The sequence below is a fragment of the Microcaecilia unicolor genome, chromosome 1 (genome assembly GCF_901765095.1).
Source record: "Microcaecilia unicolor chromosome 1, aMicUni1.1, whole genome shotgun sequence".
Classification (NCBI taxonomy): domain Eukaryota; kingdom Metazoa; phylum Chordata; class Amphibia; order Gymnophiona; family Siphonopidae; genus Microcaecilia; species Microcaecilia unicolor.
Window position 1 is genome coordinate 689,173,069 of NC_044031.1, and position 18,401 is coordinate 689,191,469.

At 40.9% G+C, this 18,401-nt stretch overlaps 1 protein-coding gene across 1 annotated transcript in view; it reads right to left on the reverse strand.

Moving 5' to 3' along the window:
• The window catches only part of TLN2 (talin 2), a 523,010-nt gene that overhangs the window by 363,920 nt on the left and 140,689 nt on the right, over nt 1–18,401 (reverse strand). The window contains 1 exon segment of the mRNA XM_030188409.1: nt 11,393–11,545. Within this exon segment, the coding sequence (XP_030044269.1) occupies nt 11,393–11,545 (153 nt within the window).

The window sequence follows — 18,401 nt, forward strand, 5'->3', positions numbered from 1 at the left end:
CTGGGTACGAGATAGTCTTTTATTGGCATTTCCAGCATTTAATGGCGTACATTTGAAACGTAAATTTGACGCTATGTTCTCTGCCCAGGCTGTTGCTATCTGGCATAAACTTCATATATATAATAAGAAGTAAATTACATGCAATTGCAAAGGAATTTGAAAACAATTTTGGTTGATAAATTTTATCCTGCTGGTTTTTTTTTTAATGCAGTTCCTCATTTTTGTGCGAGTCTCTTAAAATGTGAATCAGCTAGAGCCTTTTGCTGAGATCAGTGTGATGTACAAGTTTGGGATTAGATTAGATTAGATTAAAACCAGATTAGCCCAGTCCTGCTGTCTACGGGACGAGCAACATTGTTTTACTCAAAAAGGTGGTTGATGCAACATTTTTAAAAATGCAATTAAAACATGGATACCATCACCCAAAACAAGTTGCAGAAGTCTCATGAGGTCGCTGCTCGAACTCTCGGCAGCCATTTTGAAGCGGCACCAGGAAGGAAACCAGGGGCTGTTTCCTGCCCCAAAGAGGTCACTAGACCACCAGGGGACTACAATAAGGTAAAGTATGGGAGGACAGGACACCCTAAGGCCCGCCTGTTTGTCCGCAAATCTGTACAAATGGGCAGGTTGGCAAAACCCACCTGTATGCCCAGCTGTGACCTCAAAAAGAGGACATGTCTGGGTAAAACCAGACGTATGGTAACCCTGATCTCTGCTAGAGTAGGAGTATGTCGTCAAGAGCTATGTTGGCAACTTTGTATACTGTAAAACATCAGAGACAGAGGAACAACTGGCAGCTGGAATGGATTATGTGAATCCAAAAATAATTTTAAAAAGTTTATTAAACAATTGCTAAGTAACAAGTCACATACTTAAAACAATGAATAATGACCCAAACAAGTTTTAGTTATCTTGTTTGTATCAGAAGTACAATAAAATTCTTTATATCACAATTGTATCCTATATAATAATTTGCACCTCCGTCTGGATGCCTGGGTTCGTAACACACTTCCAATTGGTCCGCCCTGGGGATGATGTCACAGGGCGGACCAATGGGAAGTGAGAGGGAAGGGAAGCCAGCACCAGCCACCGGAGGTGACTACAGAATCCTCCCCCCCCCCCCCGAGTTCCAGCCTCCTCCCCTCCGAGTTCCATGACCCCCTACCTCCCTCAATCCCTCCTTCCACTCCCGTCCGAATTCTATGCCCCCCTCTCCTCCGAGTTCCACCTCCCTGAGTTCCATTCCCCCTACCTCCCTCCCTCCTTCCACTCCCATCTGAGTTCCACGCCCCCCTCTCCTCTGAGTTCTACTGCCCCGCACCTCCCTCCCTCTCTTTCTGTGGCCTCCGAGTGGAAGCAGGACATGTGCGGCTGCCCCTCCCCTTCGTAAGTGCTGGCTGTTCTTTAAAACTTTTTACCTCCTGGTCTGCCGGCAACAGTGAAGTCGAGCAGGAACGGCACGGCGCTTCAGACTGCCTTCGCTTCTGTTTCAGCTGTGCCTCTGGTCCCGCCCTTCTGCAAACAGGAAATGGGGGCGGGACCAGAGGCAGAGCTGAAACAGAAGCGAAGGCAGTCTGAAGCGCCATGCATGCTTGACTTCACTGTTGCCGGCAGACCACGAGGTAAAAAGATTTAAAGAACAGCCGGCACTTACGAACGGGAGGGGCAGCCGCACACGTCCTGCTTCCACTTGGAGGCCACAGAGAGAGAGGGAGGGAGGCGCGGGGGGTGCATGGAACTCAGAGGGCAGGGGGGGAGGGGGTCCTTCAACTGGAATGAGAGGGGGGAGGGGTCCTGGAAAGGGAGGGGGTCCTGGAACTGGAATGGGAGGGGGTCATGGAACTCAAAGGGGAGGGGGTCATGGAACTCAAAGGGGAGGGGGAGGGGGTCATGGAACTCAAAGGGGAGGGGTGCCTGGAACTCAGAGGACAGGGAGGGAGGCAGGGAGGGAGGCATGGAACTCGGAGGGAGGGAGGGAGGCAGGGAGGGAGGCATGGAACTCGGAGGGAGGGAGGGAGGCAGGTAGGGGTGCCTGGAAATCGGAGGACAGGGAGGGAGGCAGGGAACTAGGAGGGAGGGAGGGGGCATGGAACACAGAGGAGGGGGCTGGAACTTGGAGGAGAGCGAGAGAGAGGGAGGGAGGGAGGGAGGGGGCCCTGGAACCTTGCTAGCGCCCGTTTCATTTCTGTTGGAAACGGGCCTCATTTACTAGTTTTTATATAAATGCATACAAAAATCCAATAGGATAACAGTAGTTATGCAGTGAGTGTACAGCATAACATGTATATTTGAAAGAACAAAGCAAGGAAAATTAAGAAACAAATACATATTTATACAACTATGATCTAAATTTGACTGTATCCGTGATGCAGGTAAGACAGACAAATGTGACCATGTTTTACGAATTTATTGATTGTATTAGTTAGCAATTGTTAAAAACTTCTTAAAGCTATTTTTGGCTTTATTCAATTAGCTCTAGAAAAGTCCAGCTGCAAATTGGTCCCTTCACTCCTCTGCTGTTGATGCTTTCACAATAGCTATGATGTTCATGCATTTTTTGTTAACTTTGAGCTATTATGTGTCACGGAACAGAAGTCTAAATAACAACCTAAGCAACTCCAGAGTTAAAAGCACAAGTTTCTTTCACCAATGGCCAAATGATGTACAACTTATTTTTCATACATTAGTACAATACTTCTCTAAGGTCATCAGGCACAATTTACCCATTAAAATTCCAATATGATTTTGGGTCTAAGGGAAATGGGACTTGATATACCGCCTTTCTGAGGTTTTTTGCAACTACATTCAAAGCGGTTTACATATATTCAGGTACTTATTTTGTACCAGGGGCAATGGAAGGGTTAAGTGAAGTGCCCAGAGTCACAAGGAGCTGCAGTGGGAATTGAACTCAGTTCCCCAGGATCAAAATCCATTACACTAACCACTAGGCTACTCCTCCACTAACAATTCTCTTGAATGAAGAGGAACAAGAAACAGTGCTTTTATGTCTAGTAATCAGTGCTGTCAGAGGTACACCAGCTGTAGCTAATTTTGGCATCTGGATGTGAGCAATGTCTCATGCTGATATTCTGTTTTAACTCAGATTGTCCTTCTGAGGAAGTGGAAAATCAAAATCCAAGCTAACCAAAGATTCTTAACCACAGAACACTTCACACAAATGCTGAAGTGTGGTTTTCCTTTTTTCTTCACAACTGAAATGCAGAATCTACTATTAACGCCAACAAATACCAACAACACTCACTATGTAATCAATATGCAAAAAAATAAAAATATTCATAATATTTGTTGAATAAATTAATTCCATATTTATTGAGTGGATCCAACAAGTTCTTAAAGACTCTGTCCTGGTTGTTCTCATATAGCTCTGTAAATTGTTCTAATCTATGATTCAAAAACTTGCCCTCCAATAAAAATAATTGCAGACCTTTTAATGCAATTGTGAGAAAAACATCTATGGAAGACATTATACAATCCAAACCAAACAGCCTGCTGGAATTAAAAAAAAAAAAAAAAAAAAAGTGGGATAAACAGTGGATCCCTAAAGTGCAACAGTATGAAAATTAAGATGGGAGCACCTCAACTCAAAACAACTGAAATATGAGTGTTCTACATATCCTAAGACAAATTAACCTGCAGTGAATGGCAAACACCATTCCTCCCCCACCCCCCACAAAAAGTCATGGGGGAAAGTAGCCTGCACTGTGTAGCAGGTATTACTGGGGCAACAATACTAGGTGGACTGAATGGACTACTACTAATCATTTTTATAGCACTACTAGAAGTACGCAATGCTGTATACATGATGGATCAAATTCTATAAACGCTGAAAAATTGTGCTATTTATAGAATATGCTTAGTGCTGGGATTGGGGCCTAAATTAGGCAAAGATCCCTATTCTATAACTGCGCGAATAAATTGCAGGAATGCCCCTGATCTACTCATGACCCTCCCATGGCCATGTCACCTTTTTGGCATGTGCACATAAATTTTAGTATATGGCAATTAGCGCAGATAAGACATTATCAGACTCAATAATTGGTGCTAATTGGCTCGTTATTCAATTAAACTGCATTACCAGGATTAGAAGTGGTCGGGTTGTATTCAACTCAGAAAAAAAAAGCTTTTTTATACATTGGACCTTATTTGTGGAATTCCTGGGTTAATTGTTTTTTTATCCTATTAGGTCTTCCTAATTCTATTCTATTATTCAGACAATGTTATGACACCGAGTAAATGCGATGGCATTATAGGATACTTTTTCTTTTTTTTTTGTAGAATGTATTTGTAGTAGCTGATATTATCTTATTATGTATGTATACAATTATTGCTTTTATTTTAAACCACTTAGGCACAAATAGTATGCAGCGGTATATAAAGTTAATAAATCTAATCCAATCCAATCCATGCACAAATTGGGTGCAAGCCCAAATTTGAGTGCACAATTCTGAGCACCATATATAGAATTTGGGGGGGACTATCTCTATCTAATGTGTTTTTTTGTACTCTGGTAATGGAGGGTTCAGGGACCCTTTTACAAAGGCGCATAAGGGACTATATGCATCCAGTGCATGCCAAATCAGCAATACTGACCAGCTACTGCATGGCGTACCTCAGGTGGTAATTCTGAATTTGGCACATTTCTACTGCATGGTGCTTACCTGGTGGTAAATGTCAGTGGGCATGTATTGCAATCCTACTGCCTGGGTAACGCGTGAGACCTTACCACTAAGTCAATGGGTGGCAGTAAGGTCTCAGGCCAAAAATGGACGTGTACTGGTATTTATTTTGCTGCACATCCATTTTCTGGACTCTTAAAAAGGCTCTTTTTCCAGGATGCATCAAAAACTGGCCAGCATGTGCACAAAAGATACACTAGCACTGCCGCAGGTCACTTTCTGCCGTGGCTTAGTTAAAGGGCCTCTAAGTGATTTTCCTAGGGTCACAAGTAGTTGCAGCGGGAATCAAACTCAATCCCCCAGGATCTAGGCTCACTACACTAACCATTAGGCTACTCCTCCACTCATTGGTCTTTATGTGTCATTATCCACCTATGTTTACTATGTAACAACAATGGTACATTACCCTAGAAATAAGCAGTGGATTTTAATAATGGTTTATGGACTTTTCTTTTAGAAAGTTATCCAAATCTTTTTTTTAAACCCTGCTAAGCTAACTGATTTTACCTCATTCTGTGGCAACAAATTCCAAAGTTTAATTACATGTTGAGTGAAGAAATATTTTCTCCGATTTGTTTTAAATTTACTACTTTGTAGCTTTGTTGCGTGCCCCCTAGTCCTAGTATTTTCGGAAAGAGTAAACAAGTGATTCACATCTACCTATTCCACTTCACTCATTATTTCATATATCTCTATCATATCTCCCCTCAGCTGTCTTTTCTCCAAGCTGAAGAGCCCTAGCCACTTCAGCCTTTCCTCATAGGGAAGTTGTCCCATCCCCTTTATTACCTTTCTCTGTACCTTTTCTAATTCCACTATATGGTTTTTTTTTAGATGCAGTGACCAGAAATGCACATAGTATTCAAGGTGTGATCACACCATGGAGCGATACAAAGGCATTATAACACAGTTTCAAATCACGTTATTTGATAGTAAAAATGTCCACAAACCTACCTATTTTTATGTTATTTTTTAATTTGCTATTATAAAGTTGCTTGGAGCCTCTGGGTTATGCAATCAAGAACCATAATAAACAAATAATAGCATGCCTCAAGATAGAAAACCATCACTGAGATGTCACTCAAGCTACCTAGGATTATAAGTTTCAAAAGTAGATTTTTGTCCACATTGCTTAAGTTTCAATTCAATTTTCTTCCTGCTGCTGATCTGTGATGATAGAAGACTAACAGCAAATGCAACTAAAACAAATGTCACCTACTAGAAATGCAATACTGGTTTTTATTGCTCCCAGTATTCCATTCATGGGTCTTACTGAACCATGTTTCTGCAATAGCAACAATATCCAAAAGCACAATTAGGGCTTCCAAATATGAAATTTTATTGCTCAGCTATGAGCACTTGCACTGAGAGTGTTCCAGCTGTTTTTCTTTTGCTAACTTATATTCTGTACTTCCTCATACCTGCTCTCTTTTTGTACCTTTTAACTTGAGTGCAATCTAATGAAATCAATCATTACATAAGGTTCCCCCCCCTCCCAGTTTTTCCTTTCCTTTCAGGCTGACTTTGAATCACTGGGTTTCCATTTGCCTTCTATGTAGCAACATGATCTGAATTACTCACCTAGGGTCCATTTTTTTTCCAGAGAAAGGGAAATACATCATTGCAATATGGCCTTTTATTGTTCAACTAGTAAAAAAGGCCCGTTTCTGTTTTAAAGGAAACGGGCGCTAGCAAGGTTTTCCTCGGAGTGTGTATGTTTGAGAGAGCGTGTGTGAGAGTGACTGTGAGAGAGAGTGAATGTGCGAGTGTGTGTGTGTGACAGAGAGAGAGTGAGAGTGGGTGCGAGTTTGTGTGTGAGAATGAGAGTATGTGCCAGGGTTCCCCCTCCCTGTATCCACCCCAGCGATGCTGTTCTCTCCCCTGCCCTCCCTCCGGCCACCCAGCGAGTCTCCTCTGTCCCCTGCTCCCCTTCCAGCCACCCAGGGAATCGCTCGGTGCCTGGAGGGTGGGGGGCCGGGGAGAGAGCATCCCTGGGGGGGGGGGGAGGGGGTAGGACCAGCGCAGGACAACATCCCCCGGGGGGGGGGGGGGACTCACTGGACAGAACACGCGCTGCAGCTCATTCTCTTCTACCCAACAGCCCCCCTGATCCCGTCCCCTCAGCCACCCCTGCAGTGCAGACAGTACTTGGTACCCCACCTCCTGCTCCAGCGCCTCCGGACTGCTCCCTCCCAGCACCGCAACCCTTACTGGCCAGTGCGCTGCTCTTCACCTCCAGGACGGCTTACTTCTCCCGTCCTCCTCCTCCCCATCCCGGCCGCAGAGGCCGAAGCGCCGCCAGGCCGCCTCCTCCTCCCGCCCTCTCTCCTGCGCTACAGTACCTACCGCCGCAGCCCCCAGCCACTGCGCATGCTCCCCGTGCACGCGCGCAACTGCCACAGTACTCCGCGCGCCACTCGTCCGGGAGGGACGTGCAGGTTACTTCCGTCTAGGGATTTGCAGTTGGCTCCTTGAATGTGCTCCGCCCTCAACGTCATAACGTTTGACGCAAGGGCGGGGCCCAGAGACTGTGTTTTTCGAGGCTTCAGAGCTTCGAACATACGAACCTTGGCTTCAGTGACGTCAGAAGCCAATAGAACGTTGAGGGTGAGTTTTATATATATAGATATATGGCCCCTGATTCTAATACACCTAAATCCTTCTTACCAGGTTTCAAGCCATAAAAGTACTTATACGACATAAGATTTCCTCTTCCTTGCATGAACAAGCAATACCTCTGAACATGGAATAGACTTTGCCAGGTGTCAAAGAGTACCCCTCTCAATTCCAGAGCTCCCTCAGTACTGCAAAGTTTCAGTTTCTAGAGAGGTTACCAAGCGGATTATAACATCTACATTAGTGTCCTAGTCCTTACTTTGATCTCTGATAGTACAAAATGTAGTTTACCTTACTACTAAACCAAGGGTCCCGGCATTTAATCTTGGTTTCCCTCCAACTGTCTCTCCAAAGCTAATATCTGTTTTAAATTCCAGGGGTCCCGAGCCCCCCCCAAGAAGGCTTAAATGACCTTAATCTGACTCCATCTCTGAATAGCCCTAGAACTGGGGCAATCAGGGGGTTGTGAAGTTCTAAGAGGAGTTGCCACTGAAAGAGACGTTAGATCTAAGAGACCCGCATTAGTCCGCCTCTCAGCACTGGCAAGGAACAGATACCAGCCTTATGACAAACTGGATTTAGGTTACAAGTTATATAATGCAGCGAGTGATAGCCTGATACAGCAGAAGCATTTATACTTACAGCCTTTCATCATTAAGTTAAGCCCACAAATCATCATTTCGAATAAGGATTTTATTTGTACATCAGACTTTAATCAGGTACATTCAGCAGACAGATTCTGGGTACAACCGGACAGAGCTTCGCCGTCTGACAGAAGCTTTGGAGAAGACTCTCAAACTAAGCCAAAATCTCCCATCTTTTATACTCTATCCTCTCCATAGAAGTGAATGGTGAGAAACCTTGCTCCTAATCTTTCTCACTTTCTGAGATCATACTTTCCCACGCGATCTGCTATCTGATGTGCCCACCTCCTTCCGTTCTCAGCTACTGCTAATTATCAACATGTTTTGGGAAGCGTTGAGATAACAGTTTCACATCTTCCGGCTGCAATACTTTTCATACCTTTCTCATGAACTCTGTATTACCTCTGTATCATTGTATACCAAAACTAATAAGCTCCATTTTATTCATCTGATCTTTCATTACAGGTGCTATATTTGAATTAAAAATTGTACCAATTTGTGGCAGGACTCATTGTTCAGACCTGCTTTTTGCAGATTCTCAAATATTAAATCATTTACTTGTTGTTTGGCCTAGTCAGTACTTTTTCAGTTGTTTTTAGGCTGCATAGCTTTGGCCATCACTATTCCAGTGGTAGCCTTAAAGCTAGGCCATATATTAACATTCCCCTCTTCACCCTATCCCATAGGGTGACACCAGGGTTAACGTACCTTGGTACCATCCATTCCAGAAGGTATTCTATGAGGCCATAAAATTATCTGAGTCTTAAGATCAGCTGGTACAATTTGTTTAGTTTTCGGTTGAGACTTACTCAAACCTGTAGCGAGAAATGTTTTTATGAATGGGACTAATCCATGAGCTCATTTACAAAATCCCATGAAATATAGGTATGCGGGTAATAGCAATTTCAGGTGGATCATACTAATAAACACTTTCAGGTCTTTCTATGGCTTCTATTGTATCTGTAGCATAGTGCATGGGGAGATAATCCAATGTATCTGTCTCAGTGGTCCTTGGAAGGAATAATGGTTTTGATTAAGCATTGTTATGGGCTCAACAAATAGTACTCAGATTGCAGGCTGTTTAAGGTTGTAGGTATTCAGAATCCTTAAACAGGTCGGGATTCCTGGACCTTACTAGTACTCATCATTGGTATCCAATCATGAGCACTAATAAGTGGATAGCAAGTATGAGGTTGCCTCATACAGCAAAAATGGTCAATCCTAGGAAAATTTATATTAACCAAGGTCATGCATGGATCTTGACATATGCATAATGACCTGGAAGTATGGGAAGCATTGTATATATCCGTTACCCCTCTTGGAGCTTAGTCAAACCTACAGAAAGACATGCAGCTTAAGTAAGCCTACACCAAAGTTAAATAATTGCATAACAGGTTGATACTAACAGAGTTTACATCTACATTATGATATCTTAGCCAGTATTAGGGTTTGATTTTACCCTTGTATCTGAGCAATATCAACTTCAATTTAAATTACATAAACAGAAATGACGGGGAAACTCGTGGAAAAACAATTAGAACAATTAAAGGAAATAATAGGAAAATAAAAATAAAACCTTTTCAATATCTAGACAGGATTGTTGCTAAACTGAAAATAAAACATAATATGAATCTATAATGTCCATAAACAGCAACAGTAATTCTCAAATTAAGTATCAGTTCTAAATTCTCTTTCATCGATCATGGTTGAGGCGGTGGAAGCGTTGAAGAATCTGGACGGAGTTCTGGAAGATCCAACAGGGCTGGGAAGTGGCCGGTCTTGAGATGGTTAGGCTGGTAACATCTGGTTCTGCGGCTGAGTAAACACGTATATCTTTCACATGTGGTCCAGTAGTTTGCAAGGTGTAAAGATTATTGCCACAACCTTGGGGGATCTAACATCATTTGGACCTTAAAGACGTACTTATGGTGTACAAATTGGGATCTTTCCATGTCTTTATTCTACCATCAACTTAAAATTAAATAAAAAAAATTGGAATTGGGATTTGGAATTGGGATTTGCATAATATATCCCCACTTCTGGCTTGCATAATGTTCGAGACAGATTGGTAATTTTTAGAAAGACATGATCAAATAACAATGGTAAAGTATATGGAACAAAAGAGAAAAACAATTAGAATTTAGAGATGATGGTAAATGTTCAACTATTGATGTATGGAGGGCAATGCATCGCAATTTATCGCCAATAGATATGGAATCTTCACCTACGATGACTACCATTCACCAAGGGTTGAGCCCTCAGCTGCAGGAGGCCAGCAGGACTTACGAGCTAGATGATTCAGAAAGAAGGGTAGATTAGCAAATAGTTATAGTCAAAGTTGCAGACCAATGTGCAGAAATTTGATAAGAGTTCCCTAGTAGAAAGATTTCTGTTTTGGAATACTTTGGCATCAAACTTAGGTTTCTGTGTAGCATGGTTGTTTCTCTTAATTTCTAATAAATCTTCAGACTGTATTTCTGGAGGTTTTCTTGATTCTAGTCCTGTGAAGGCATTTTGCATAGGAAGTGTGTCTTTGTGACAGGCCTTGTCCTACCAGAGCCCATCTATTCCTAGATTTATTTGCTTTTTGCAGAGGGAGTCTAAAGTTTGCTAATTTTGTTTAAGAAGCCTTAACTCTCTTAATGCAGGGGTTGCAGACAAATAACATAAGCTTTAAGTTTCCAGATGGTCTGCCTCAGGATTACAGTGTCACAGACCTTTGGTGTTATAATAAGTCCATGACTTTTGGATACTGACCAAGGACTTTTTTTTTAAGTTATCTTTTAAAATTCTTGGCACATTTTGGGACTACTTGGATCTGGCATGTGGTTGCACCCAGGTTTTACATACTTTTTCTTCACACTTTTTTCAAGCATCCTTCTACAATGCATATTAAACTATAGAAAGTTTCAATGGTGGTAATGACTGAATAACTTGTGTGCATAAGGGTATTAGACATTCTTTCTATGAGTAATGCCCTCCTTTCAATGCAAGTTTTAGTACCTGTTATTTATATTTGAAGTCTTTATATATATTTATATTTGAAGTCTTTGAAGGTTTTAGTAACTGATATATATTATTTATTCAAGGCTCCTTTTACTGTGCTTTGGTAAGCTTCAGCACATGGGAAAAATCCGTGTAACGGTGCGATAAGGCCACTTTTTACCACAGCTTATTAAAAGGACCCCTTAGGATCTTACCCCTTGGGCTCAGGTTCTTCGACAAGAGAGTACCAGTTCCCATTTGGTTACAGGATAGGTAGAAATGGGCTTAGCATGCAGAAAGTCCTGTGTTAAAACATGTTAAGCCCATTTCTTAGTGCATCTTAGTAAATTTCATTATTAGTAAAAACAATAATGAAAAGTGAAATAGGACAACATGAGTAAGATGTGAGAACTATTTAAAGCTCTTTTCCGGCCTTTCGGAAGTACTCACAATCATCATCAGTGTGAAGTTTGGCTTTTAATTTCTCCATTTTCTTTTCATCTCGTAGAAGTGTTCTATCTTTCTTAAGTGTCCCTGTACCTTCTTCTTTTTTCTCTTCAACGGTTTCTTGGATTAAAGAGTATTCTTCATAATTTGTAATTCCTGAAATTAAAAACAGAGTAGCAAACAAATTAACAGCAAAGCCACTTCCCTTATCCTTAGCAGGAAAGCTAAAATGTTACAGACTGAATTATGCTTGTGCCCATGTCTACATTTAAACACTATCGTTCATCCAACAAGGTCATGAGTGTATTTTACAAATGGAGCACTTCAGAAAGTTTTATGCAGTTGCCTCTAAGGTGAATGGTTATACATCCCGATCAAACAAGACATAACCGAAATCACAAATGAAATTGAGCACAGCCTACAAGTAATGAACTCATGGGCGGACGCATTCCAACTAAAGCTAAATGCAGAAAACACACAATGTCTCATCTTATCCTCACAATATAACACAAACAAGCCCAATACAATAAACACCCCAGACTACACCCTTCCGGTCTCAGACAGCCTGAAAATTCTGGGAGTCACAATTGACCGAAATCTTACATTTGAAGACCGTGCGAAAAATACAGCAAAGAAAATGTTCTACTCAATGTGAAAACTTAAAAGGATCAAACCCTTCTTCCCAAGGGAAGTATTCCGAAGCCTAGTACAATCAATGGTACTAAGTCATCTAGATTACTGTAATGTCATCTATGCTGGATGCAAAGAACAAATCATCAAGAAGCTTCAAACCGCTCAAAATACAGCAGCCAGACTCATATTTGGAAAAACGAAATACGAAAGCGCCAAACCCCTAAGAGAAAAATTGCACTGGCTCCCATTAAAAGAACATATTGCGTTCAAAATATGCACCCTGGTCCACAAAATCATTCACGGGGAAGCACCGACCTACATGTCAGATCTCATAGACTTGCCTACTAGGAACGCAAAAAGATCAGCACGCTTATTCCTCAATCTCCACTACCCCAGCTGTAAAGGATTAAAATATAAATCCACATACACAACCAGTTTCTCCTACATTTGCACGCAACTATGGAACGCATTACCGAAGGCCATAAAAACAATGCAAGATTTAACTATCTTCCGAAGGCTACTGAAAACTGATCTGTTCAAGAAGGCATACCAATAACATTCATCCTTAATACTAAATAATGAGACTACACATGAACTAGAAAAACCGAACGCTTATCACTTGACTGACTAACCTCTTTCACTTTAACCCTTATGTTGAATATGGTTTCTCTACAGTCGATGACCTAATGTATGTTACAATCCTATCTATCACGTAGGAATCAATATGCACTACCATAATGTATTCTTCTTTACCATGTATGTATGCACCTTAATGCAACGACTTTTGTACTCTGTTACACGGAAATGGCAACCGCCATTACGGCAAATGTAAGCTACATTGAGCCTGCAAATCGGTGGGAAAATGTGGGATACAAATGCCACAAATAAATAAATTAGGGCTGCATTTCGATTAAAATTTTAATCATGATTAAAAGGTATGTTATTTATTTTCTTTTTCCCCCATTGTAGCTCCTTGTGACTCTGGGCAAGTCACTTAACCCTCCATTGCCCAGAGTCACTAGGAGCTACAGTAGGGGAAAAAATAAACATACCTTTGATCACAATTATGCAATTTAATTGAAATGCTGGCATAAAAAAATAAAGAATAAAAACTAATGAAAAGATAAGAAAAACAAAATGAAAAATTACATATTAAAGAATATAAGACAGCATGCAGAATTGCTATCAACAGCCTTAAATGTAGCATTTTCCGAAGTGCTACCCATTCCACACGCAGGGCCCAAGAGACAGGCAGAGCTCTGGAGTCTCAATGCATGGATGAGGCGATGGTGCAGGGAGGGTTTTAGATTTGTAAGGAACTGGTCAACAATCTGGGAAAGGGGGAGCACATTCCGGAAGGATGGGATCCACCTTAATTAGGATGGGACCAGGCTGTTGGTATCGGCATTTAAAAAGGAGTTAGAGCAGCTATGAAACTAGAAACTGGGGGAAGGCCAACAGTCGTTCAAAAACACATGTTTCGGAGCAAGGTATCTTTCAAAGAAACCACCAAAACAGGGAAGACAGGGTATCCCAATAGCGAGGTTGCAAAAGAGACCGTAGTAGATCAGGTGTCTTTAAATAAAAATCAGACATAAGATTGCAAATTAACACTGTCAACTACTGAGCAAGATGTAAATAGGAACAACAAACAGTTTGAAATGTCTATATGTGAATACAAGGAGCCTTAGAAATAAGATGGGAGAGTTAGAATATATTGCACTAAATGAAAAATGAGATATATAATAGGCATCTCTGAGACCTGGTGGAAGGAGGATAACCACTGGGACACTGTCACACCAGGGTACAAATTATATCGTAGTGATAGAGTGGATCGAATTGGTGGAGGGGTAGCATTGTATATTAAGGAGAGCCTTGAATCAAATAGATTGAAAATTCTGCAGGAAACAAAACACATCTTGGGATCCCTATGGATTGAAATTCCACGTGTAAAGGGGAAAAGGATAATGACAGGAGTGTACTACCGTCCACCTGGCCAGGATGAACAGACGGATATAGAAATTTTAAAGGAAATTAGAGAGGCTAACAAACTGGGAAACACAATAATAATGGGTAATTTTTATTACCCCAATGTTGACTGGGTAAATGTAACATCAGAGCATGCTAGGGAGGTAAAATGTCTTGAAGAAATCAAGGACAGCTTTATGGAACAGCTGGTACAGCAGCCAAGAGAGGGAAAAATTCCAGACCTAGCCCTTAGTGGAGCACATGATCTGGTGCAGGAGGTAAAGGTGCTGGGGCTGCTTGATAACAGTGATCATAACATGATCAGATTTTATGTCAGTTTTGGAATAAGTACACAGGAAATCCAGTACATTAGCATTTAACTTTCAAGAAGGAGACTATGATAAAATGAGAAGAACAGTGAAAAAAAAATCTTAGAAGAGCAGCTGCGAAGGTCAAAACATCAGGTGTGGATGCTGTTCAAAAATATCATCATGAAAGCCCAGTCCAAATATATTCCGTGTATTAAAAAAGGAAGAAAGAAGCCCAAACGATAGCCAGCATAGTTAAAAAGTGAGGTGAAGTAAGCTATTAGAGCTAAAAGAAAATCCTTCAGAAAATGTAAGAAGGAACAGATTTAAAATAATAAGAAACAGCAAAAGGAATGTTAAGTCAAATGCAAAGCGCAGATAAGGAACTGGCAAAAGAATCAGTTGGACTGCTAGATGACCGAGGGGTAAAAGGGGCAATCAGATGAAGACAAAGCCATAGCGGAGAGATTAAATGAATTCTTTGCTTCTGTCTTCATTGAGGAAGATTTGAGAGAGATATGGGTGCTAGAAATGGTATTCAAAGCTGACAAGTTAGAGAAACTGAATGAAATCTCTATAAACCTGGAGGATGTAATAGAGCAATTTGACAAATTGAAGAATAGCAAATTTCCTGGAATGGACAGTATTCATCCCTGAATACGGATAGAATTGAAAAATGAACTTGCAGAACTATTGCTAGTAATATGTAACTTATCTTGGAGGATGGCCAATGTAACACTGATTTAAAAAAAAAAAAAAAAAGGTTCCAGAGGAGATCCGGGAAATTATAGACCGGTGAGTCTGACCGGTGCCAGATAAATGGTAGAGACTACTATAAAGAACAAAATTACAGAGCATATTCAAAGCATGAATTAATGAGACAAAGTCAACATGGATTTAGTGAAGGGAAATCTTGCCTCACCAATATATTACATTTCTTTGAAGGGGTGAACGAACATATGGATAAAGGTGAGCCGGTCGATATTATGTATCTGAATTTTCAAAAGGCGTTTGAAAGAGTACCTCATGAAAGACTCCAGAGGAAACTGGAGAGTCATGGGATAGGAGGTAGTGTCCTATTGTGGATTAAACACTGGTTAAAAGATAGCAAACAGAGCAGGATTAAATGGTCAGTATTCTCAATGGAGAAGGGTAAATAGTGGGGTTCCCGAGGGGTCTGTGCTGGGATCGCTGCTTTTTAACCTTTTTATAAATGATCTAGAGATGGGATTAACTAGTGAGGTAATTAAATTTGCTGATGACACAAAGTTATTCAAAGTTGTTAAATCACAAGAGGATTGTGGAAAATTACAAGAGAACATTACGAGATTGGGAGACTGGACAACTAAACGGCAGATGACGTTTAATATGAGCAAGTGCAAAGTGATGCATGTGGATAAGAGGAACCTGAATTATAGCTACGCAATGCAAGATTCCACATTAGGAGTCACCGACCAGGAAAGGGATCTAGGCGTCATCGTTGATGATACGTTGAAACCCTCTGCTCAGCGTGCAGTGGCAGATAAGAAAGCAAATAGAATATTAGCTATTATTAGGAAAGGAATGGAAACAGAATTGAGAATGATATAATGCCTTTGTATTGCTTCATGGTGTGACCACATCTTGAATATTGTGTTCAATTCTGGTCACTGCATCTCAAAAAAGATAGTGGAATTTGAAAAGGTACAGAGAAAGGCGACAAAAATGATAAAGGGGATGGGACGACTTTCCTATGAAGAAACGTTAAAGCAGCTAGGGCTCTTCAGCTTGGAGAAAAGACGGCTGAGGGGAGATATGATAGAGGTCTATAAAATAATGAGTGGAAAGGAACTGGTAGACGTGAATCACTTGTTACTCTTTCCAAAAATACTAGGACCAGGGAGCACGCAATGAAGCTATAAAGTAGTAAATTTAAAACAAATCAGAGAAAATATTTCTTCATTCAATGTGTAATTAAACTCTGGAATTCATTGCCAGAGAATGTAGTAAAAGTGGTTAGCTTAGCGGAGTTTTAAAAAGGTTTGGATAGCTTCCTAAAGGAAAAGTCCATAGATCATTATTAAAATGGACTTGGAGAAAATCCACTGCTTATTTCTAAGATAAGCAGCATAAAATGTATTGTACTTTTTTAGGACCTTGCCAGGTACTTGCCCTTTGATTGGTAGCATGGAATGTTGCTACTAATTGGGTTTCTGCCAGGCACTTGTGATTTGGATTGGCCAATGTTGGAAACAGGATGCTGGGCTTGATAGACCTTTGGTCTGTCCCATTATGGCAATACTTATGTACTTAAATGTTCATAGCCTACTTCAGAAAAGCAAGCCTATTAAGCATGCCAAGCCAATTTCTATATTTGACTTGCCAAGTGTTGAAAACAATGGATTCAACAAGGAAGTGCCAAAAATGTATGAATGCATTTCTTCCAGCCATATCTACATGCACAGATTTTTATATTTTGGGGGGGGGGGGGGGGCAGGGACAGGAGCATGAAAGGAATGTTAGGGGCTGAGGAGAAAGAGGCTGCCTAAAATATTCCCGAGTGCACAACTATTTTGACAGCACCAATCAGGGGGATACAGAAAAGGCAAATATACAATATATTTGTGATTTCAACACCACAACACCACAAGAATTCCCTGAATCACTTACTAGCAGAACATAAGTATGTAAGAATAGCCATACTGGGTCAGACCAGTATCTATCTTCAACCTTTCCTCATATGAGAGGAGTTCCATCCCCTTTAACATTTTTGTCGCTCTTCTTTAAACCTTTTCTAATCCCGCTATATCTGTTTTTGAGATACGGCGACCAGTACTGAATGCAATACTCCAGGTCAACAAACACATCACTACCTTCTCTCTCTCTGTCTTTCAACTCCCCCCCACCCAACAAGAGGGGTCCAGAGTAGGCAAACTGGGACCTTTTAAAGTTAACACACTAGTTTTCTCTCTGCTTCTGCCACATACTCTTCATATTTTTTACAAAATACCTTAAGGTCTCTAAGACAAGGTCACTAAGGGGGATCATTTAATAACAGCGCTAATGCAGTTAAAGTGTATTTTCCACAAGGCTCACCTTAAAGATGTTACACATGCTGATTCTGCAAAGGGTTGACAGATACCATTTTAAATCATCTGTTTGGTACATCAAAAAACCCAGATGGCCACTTTGTTTTTAACACTGCAGTACAATACCAGGGTACAACCACACATATATTAAAAGCAGGGGTGGGCAACCACAGTCCTTGAGGACCATATTTTTTCACAATGGAAGCAATGCATGCAAATCAACCTCATGCATGTTAATTGTGAAAAACATGAAAACCAACTGACTTGTGGCCCTTAATAACTGTGGCTGCCTACCCCTGTTTTAAAGCGGTCTTCCACATGCATCAATTATTTTATAATTCTCAAGTGCCTTTTGATCTAGACATTTTTTCCCACCAAGTCTCTGAACAAGAGCATGGAAGAAATAAAGTCTTTAATCTGCTTGTAATCCTATTTCCTCCCTGAGAGCCCATGTCTAAGAAAAGATTGCTGTGATCATAATACCCAGTTTCTGACAGAAGGGGACTGCTCCTATTGAGCAGTACAAAAATGATCCTTGAGATCAAAAGACTGCAACACAGAGAGCATCATGAATTTACCACGAACACAGATATCAACTCCTTTCAATTTGCATGAAATTACCCATATCAGAATCCCAAAGTAAGACTTTTTGTGCAGAATGACCCAGTCACATGCTCTCAGTACTGCACATAATGGGTGCTGTTGTTTGGAAGAAATATCTGTAACTATAAACATTTTTTTTTTTTGTAAAACTCAAAGCTTGTTCCTGTAGGACTTTTAATGGGCAGCAGCTCTCAGTGACTTAGTCACGTGCTAAGCAGTGAACATCCCTGACTCTGGTTCTGTTCAGCACACTACAAGGCTGCAAAATAAAAAAAAAAGATTGGCAAGGTCATTACCAAACTAGACTGCGGAGATAATAAAGGAAGAAAATACCAGGTTTGATGAGAAAATACTTAATGATAATTAAGAGCAGCAATTGTGTGTGTTCAGACCTCTTGTATTTGACACTGCTTACATGGGTGGCCTGGGTTT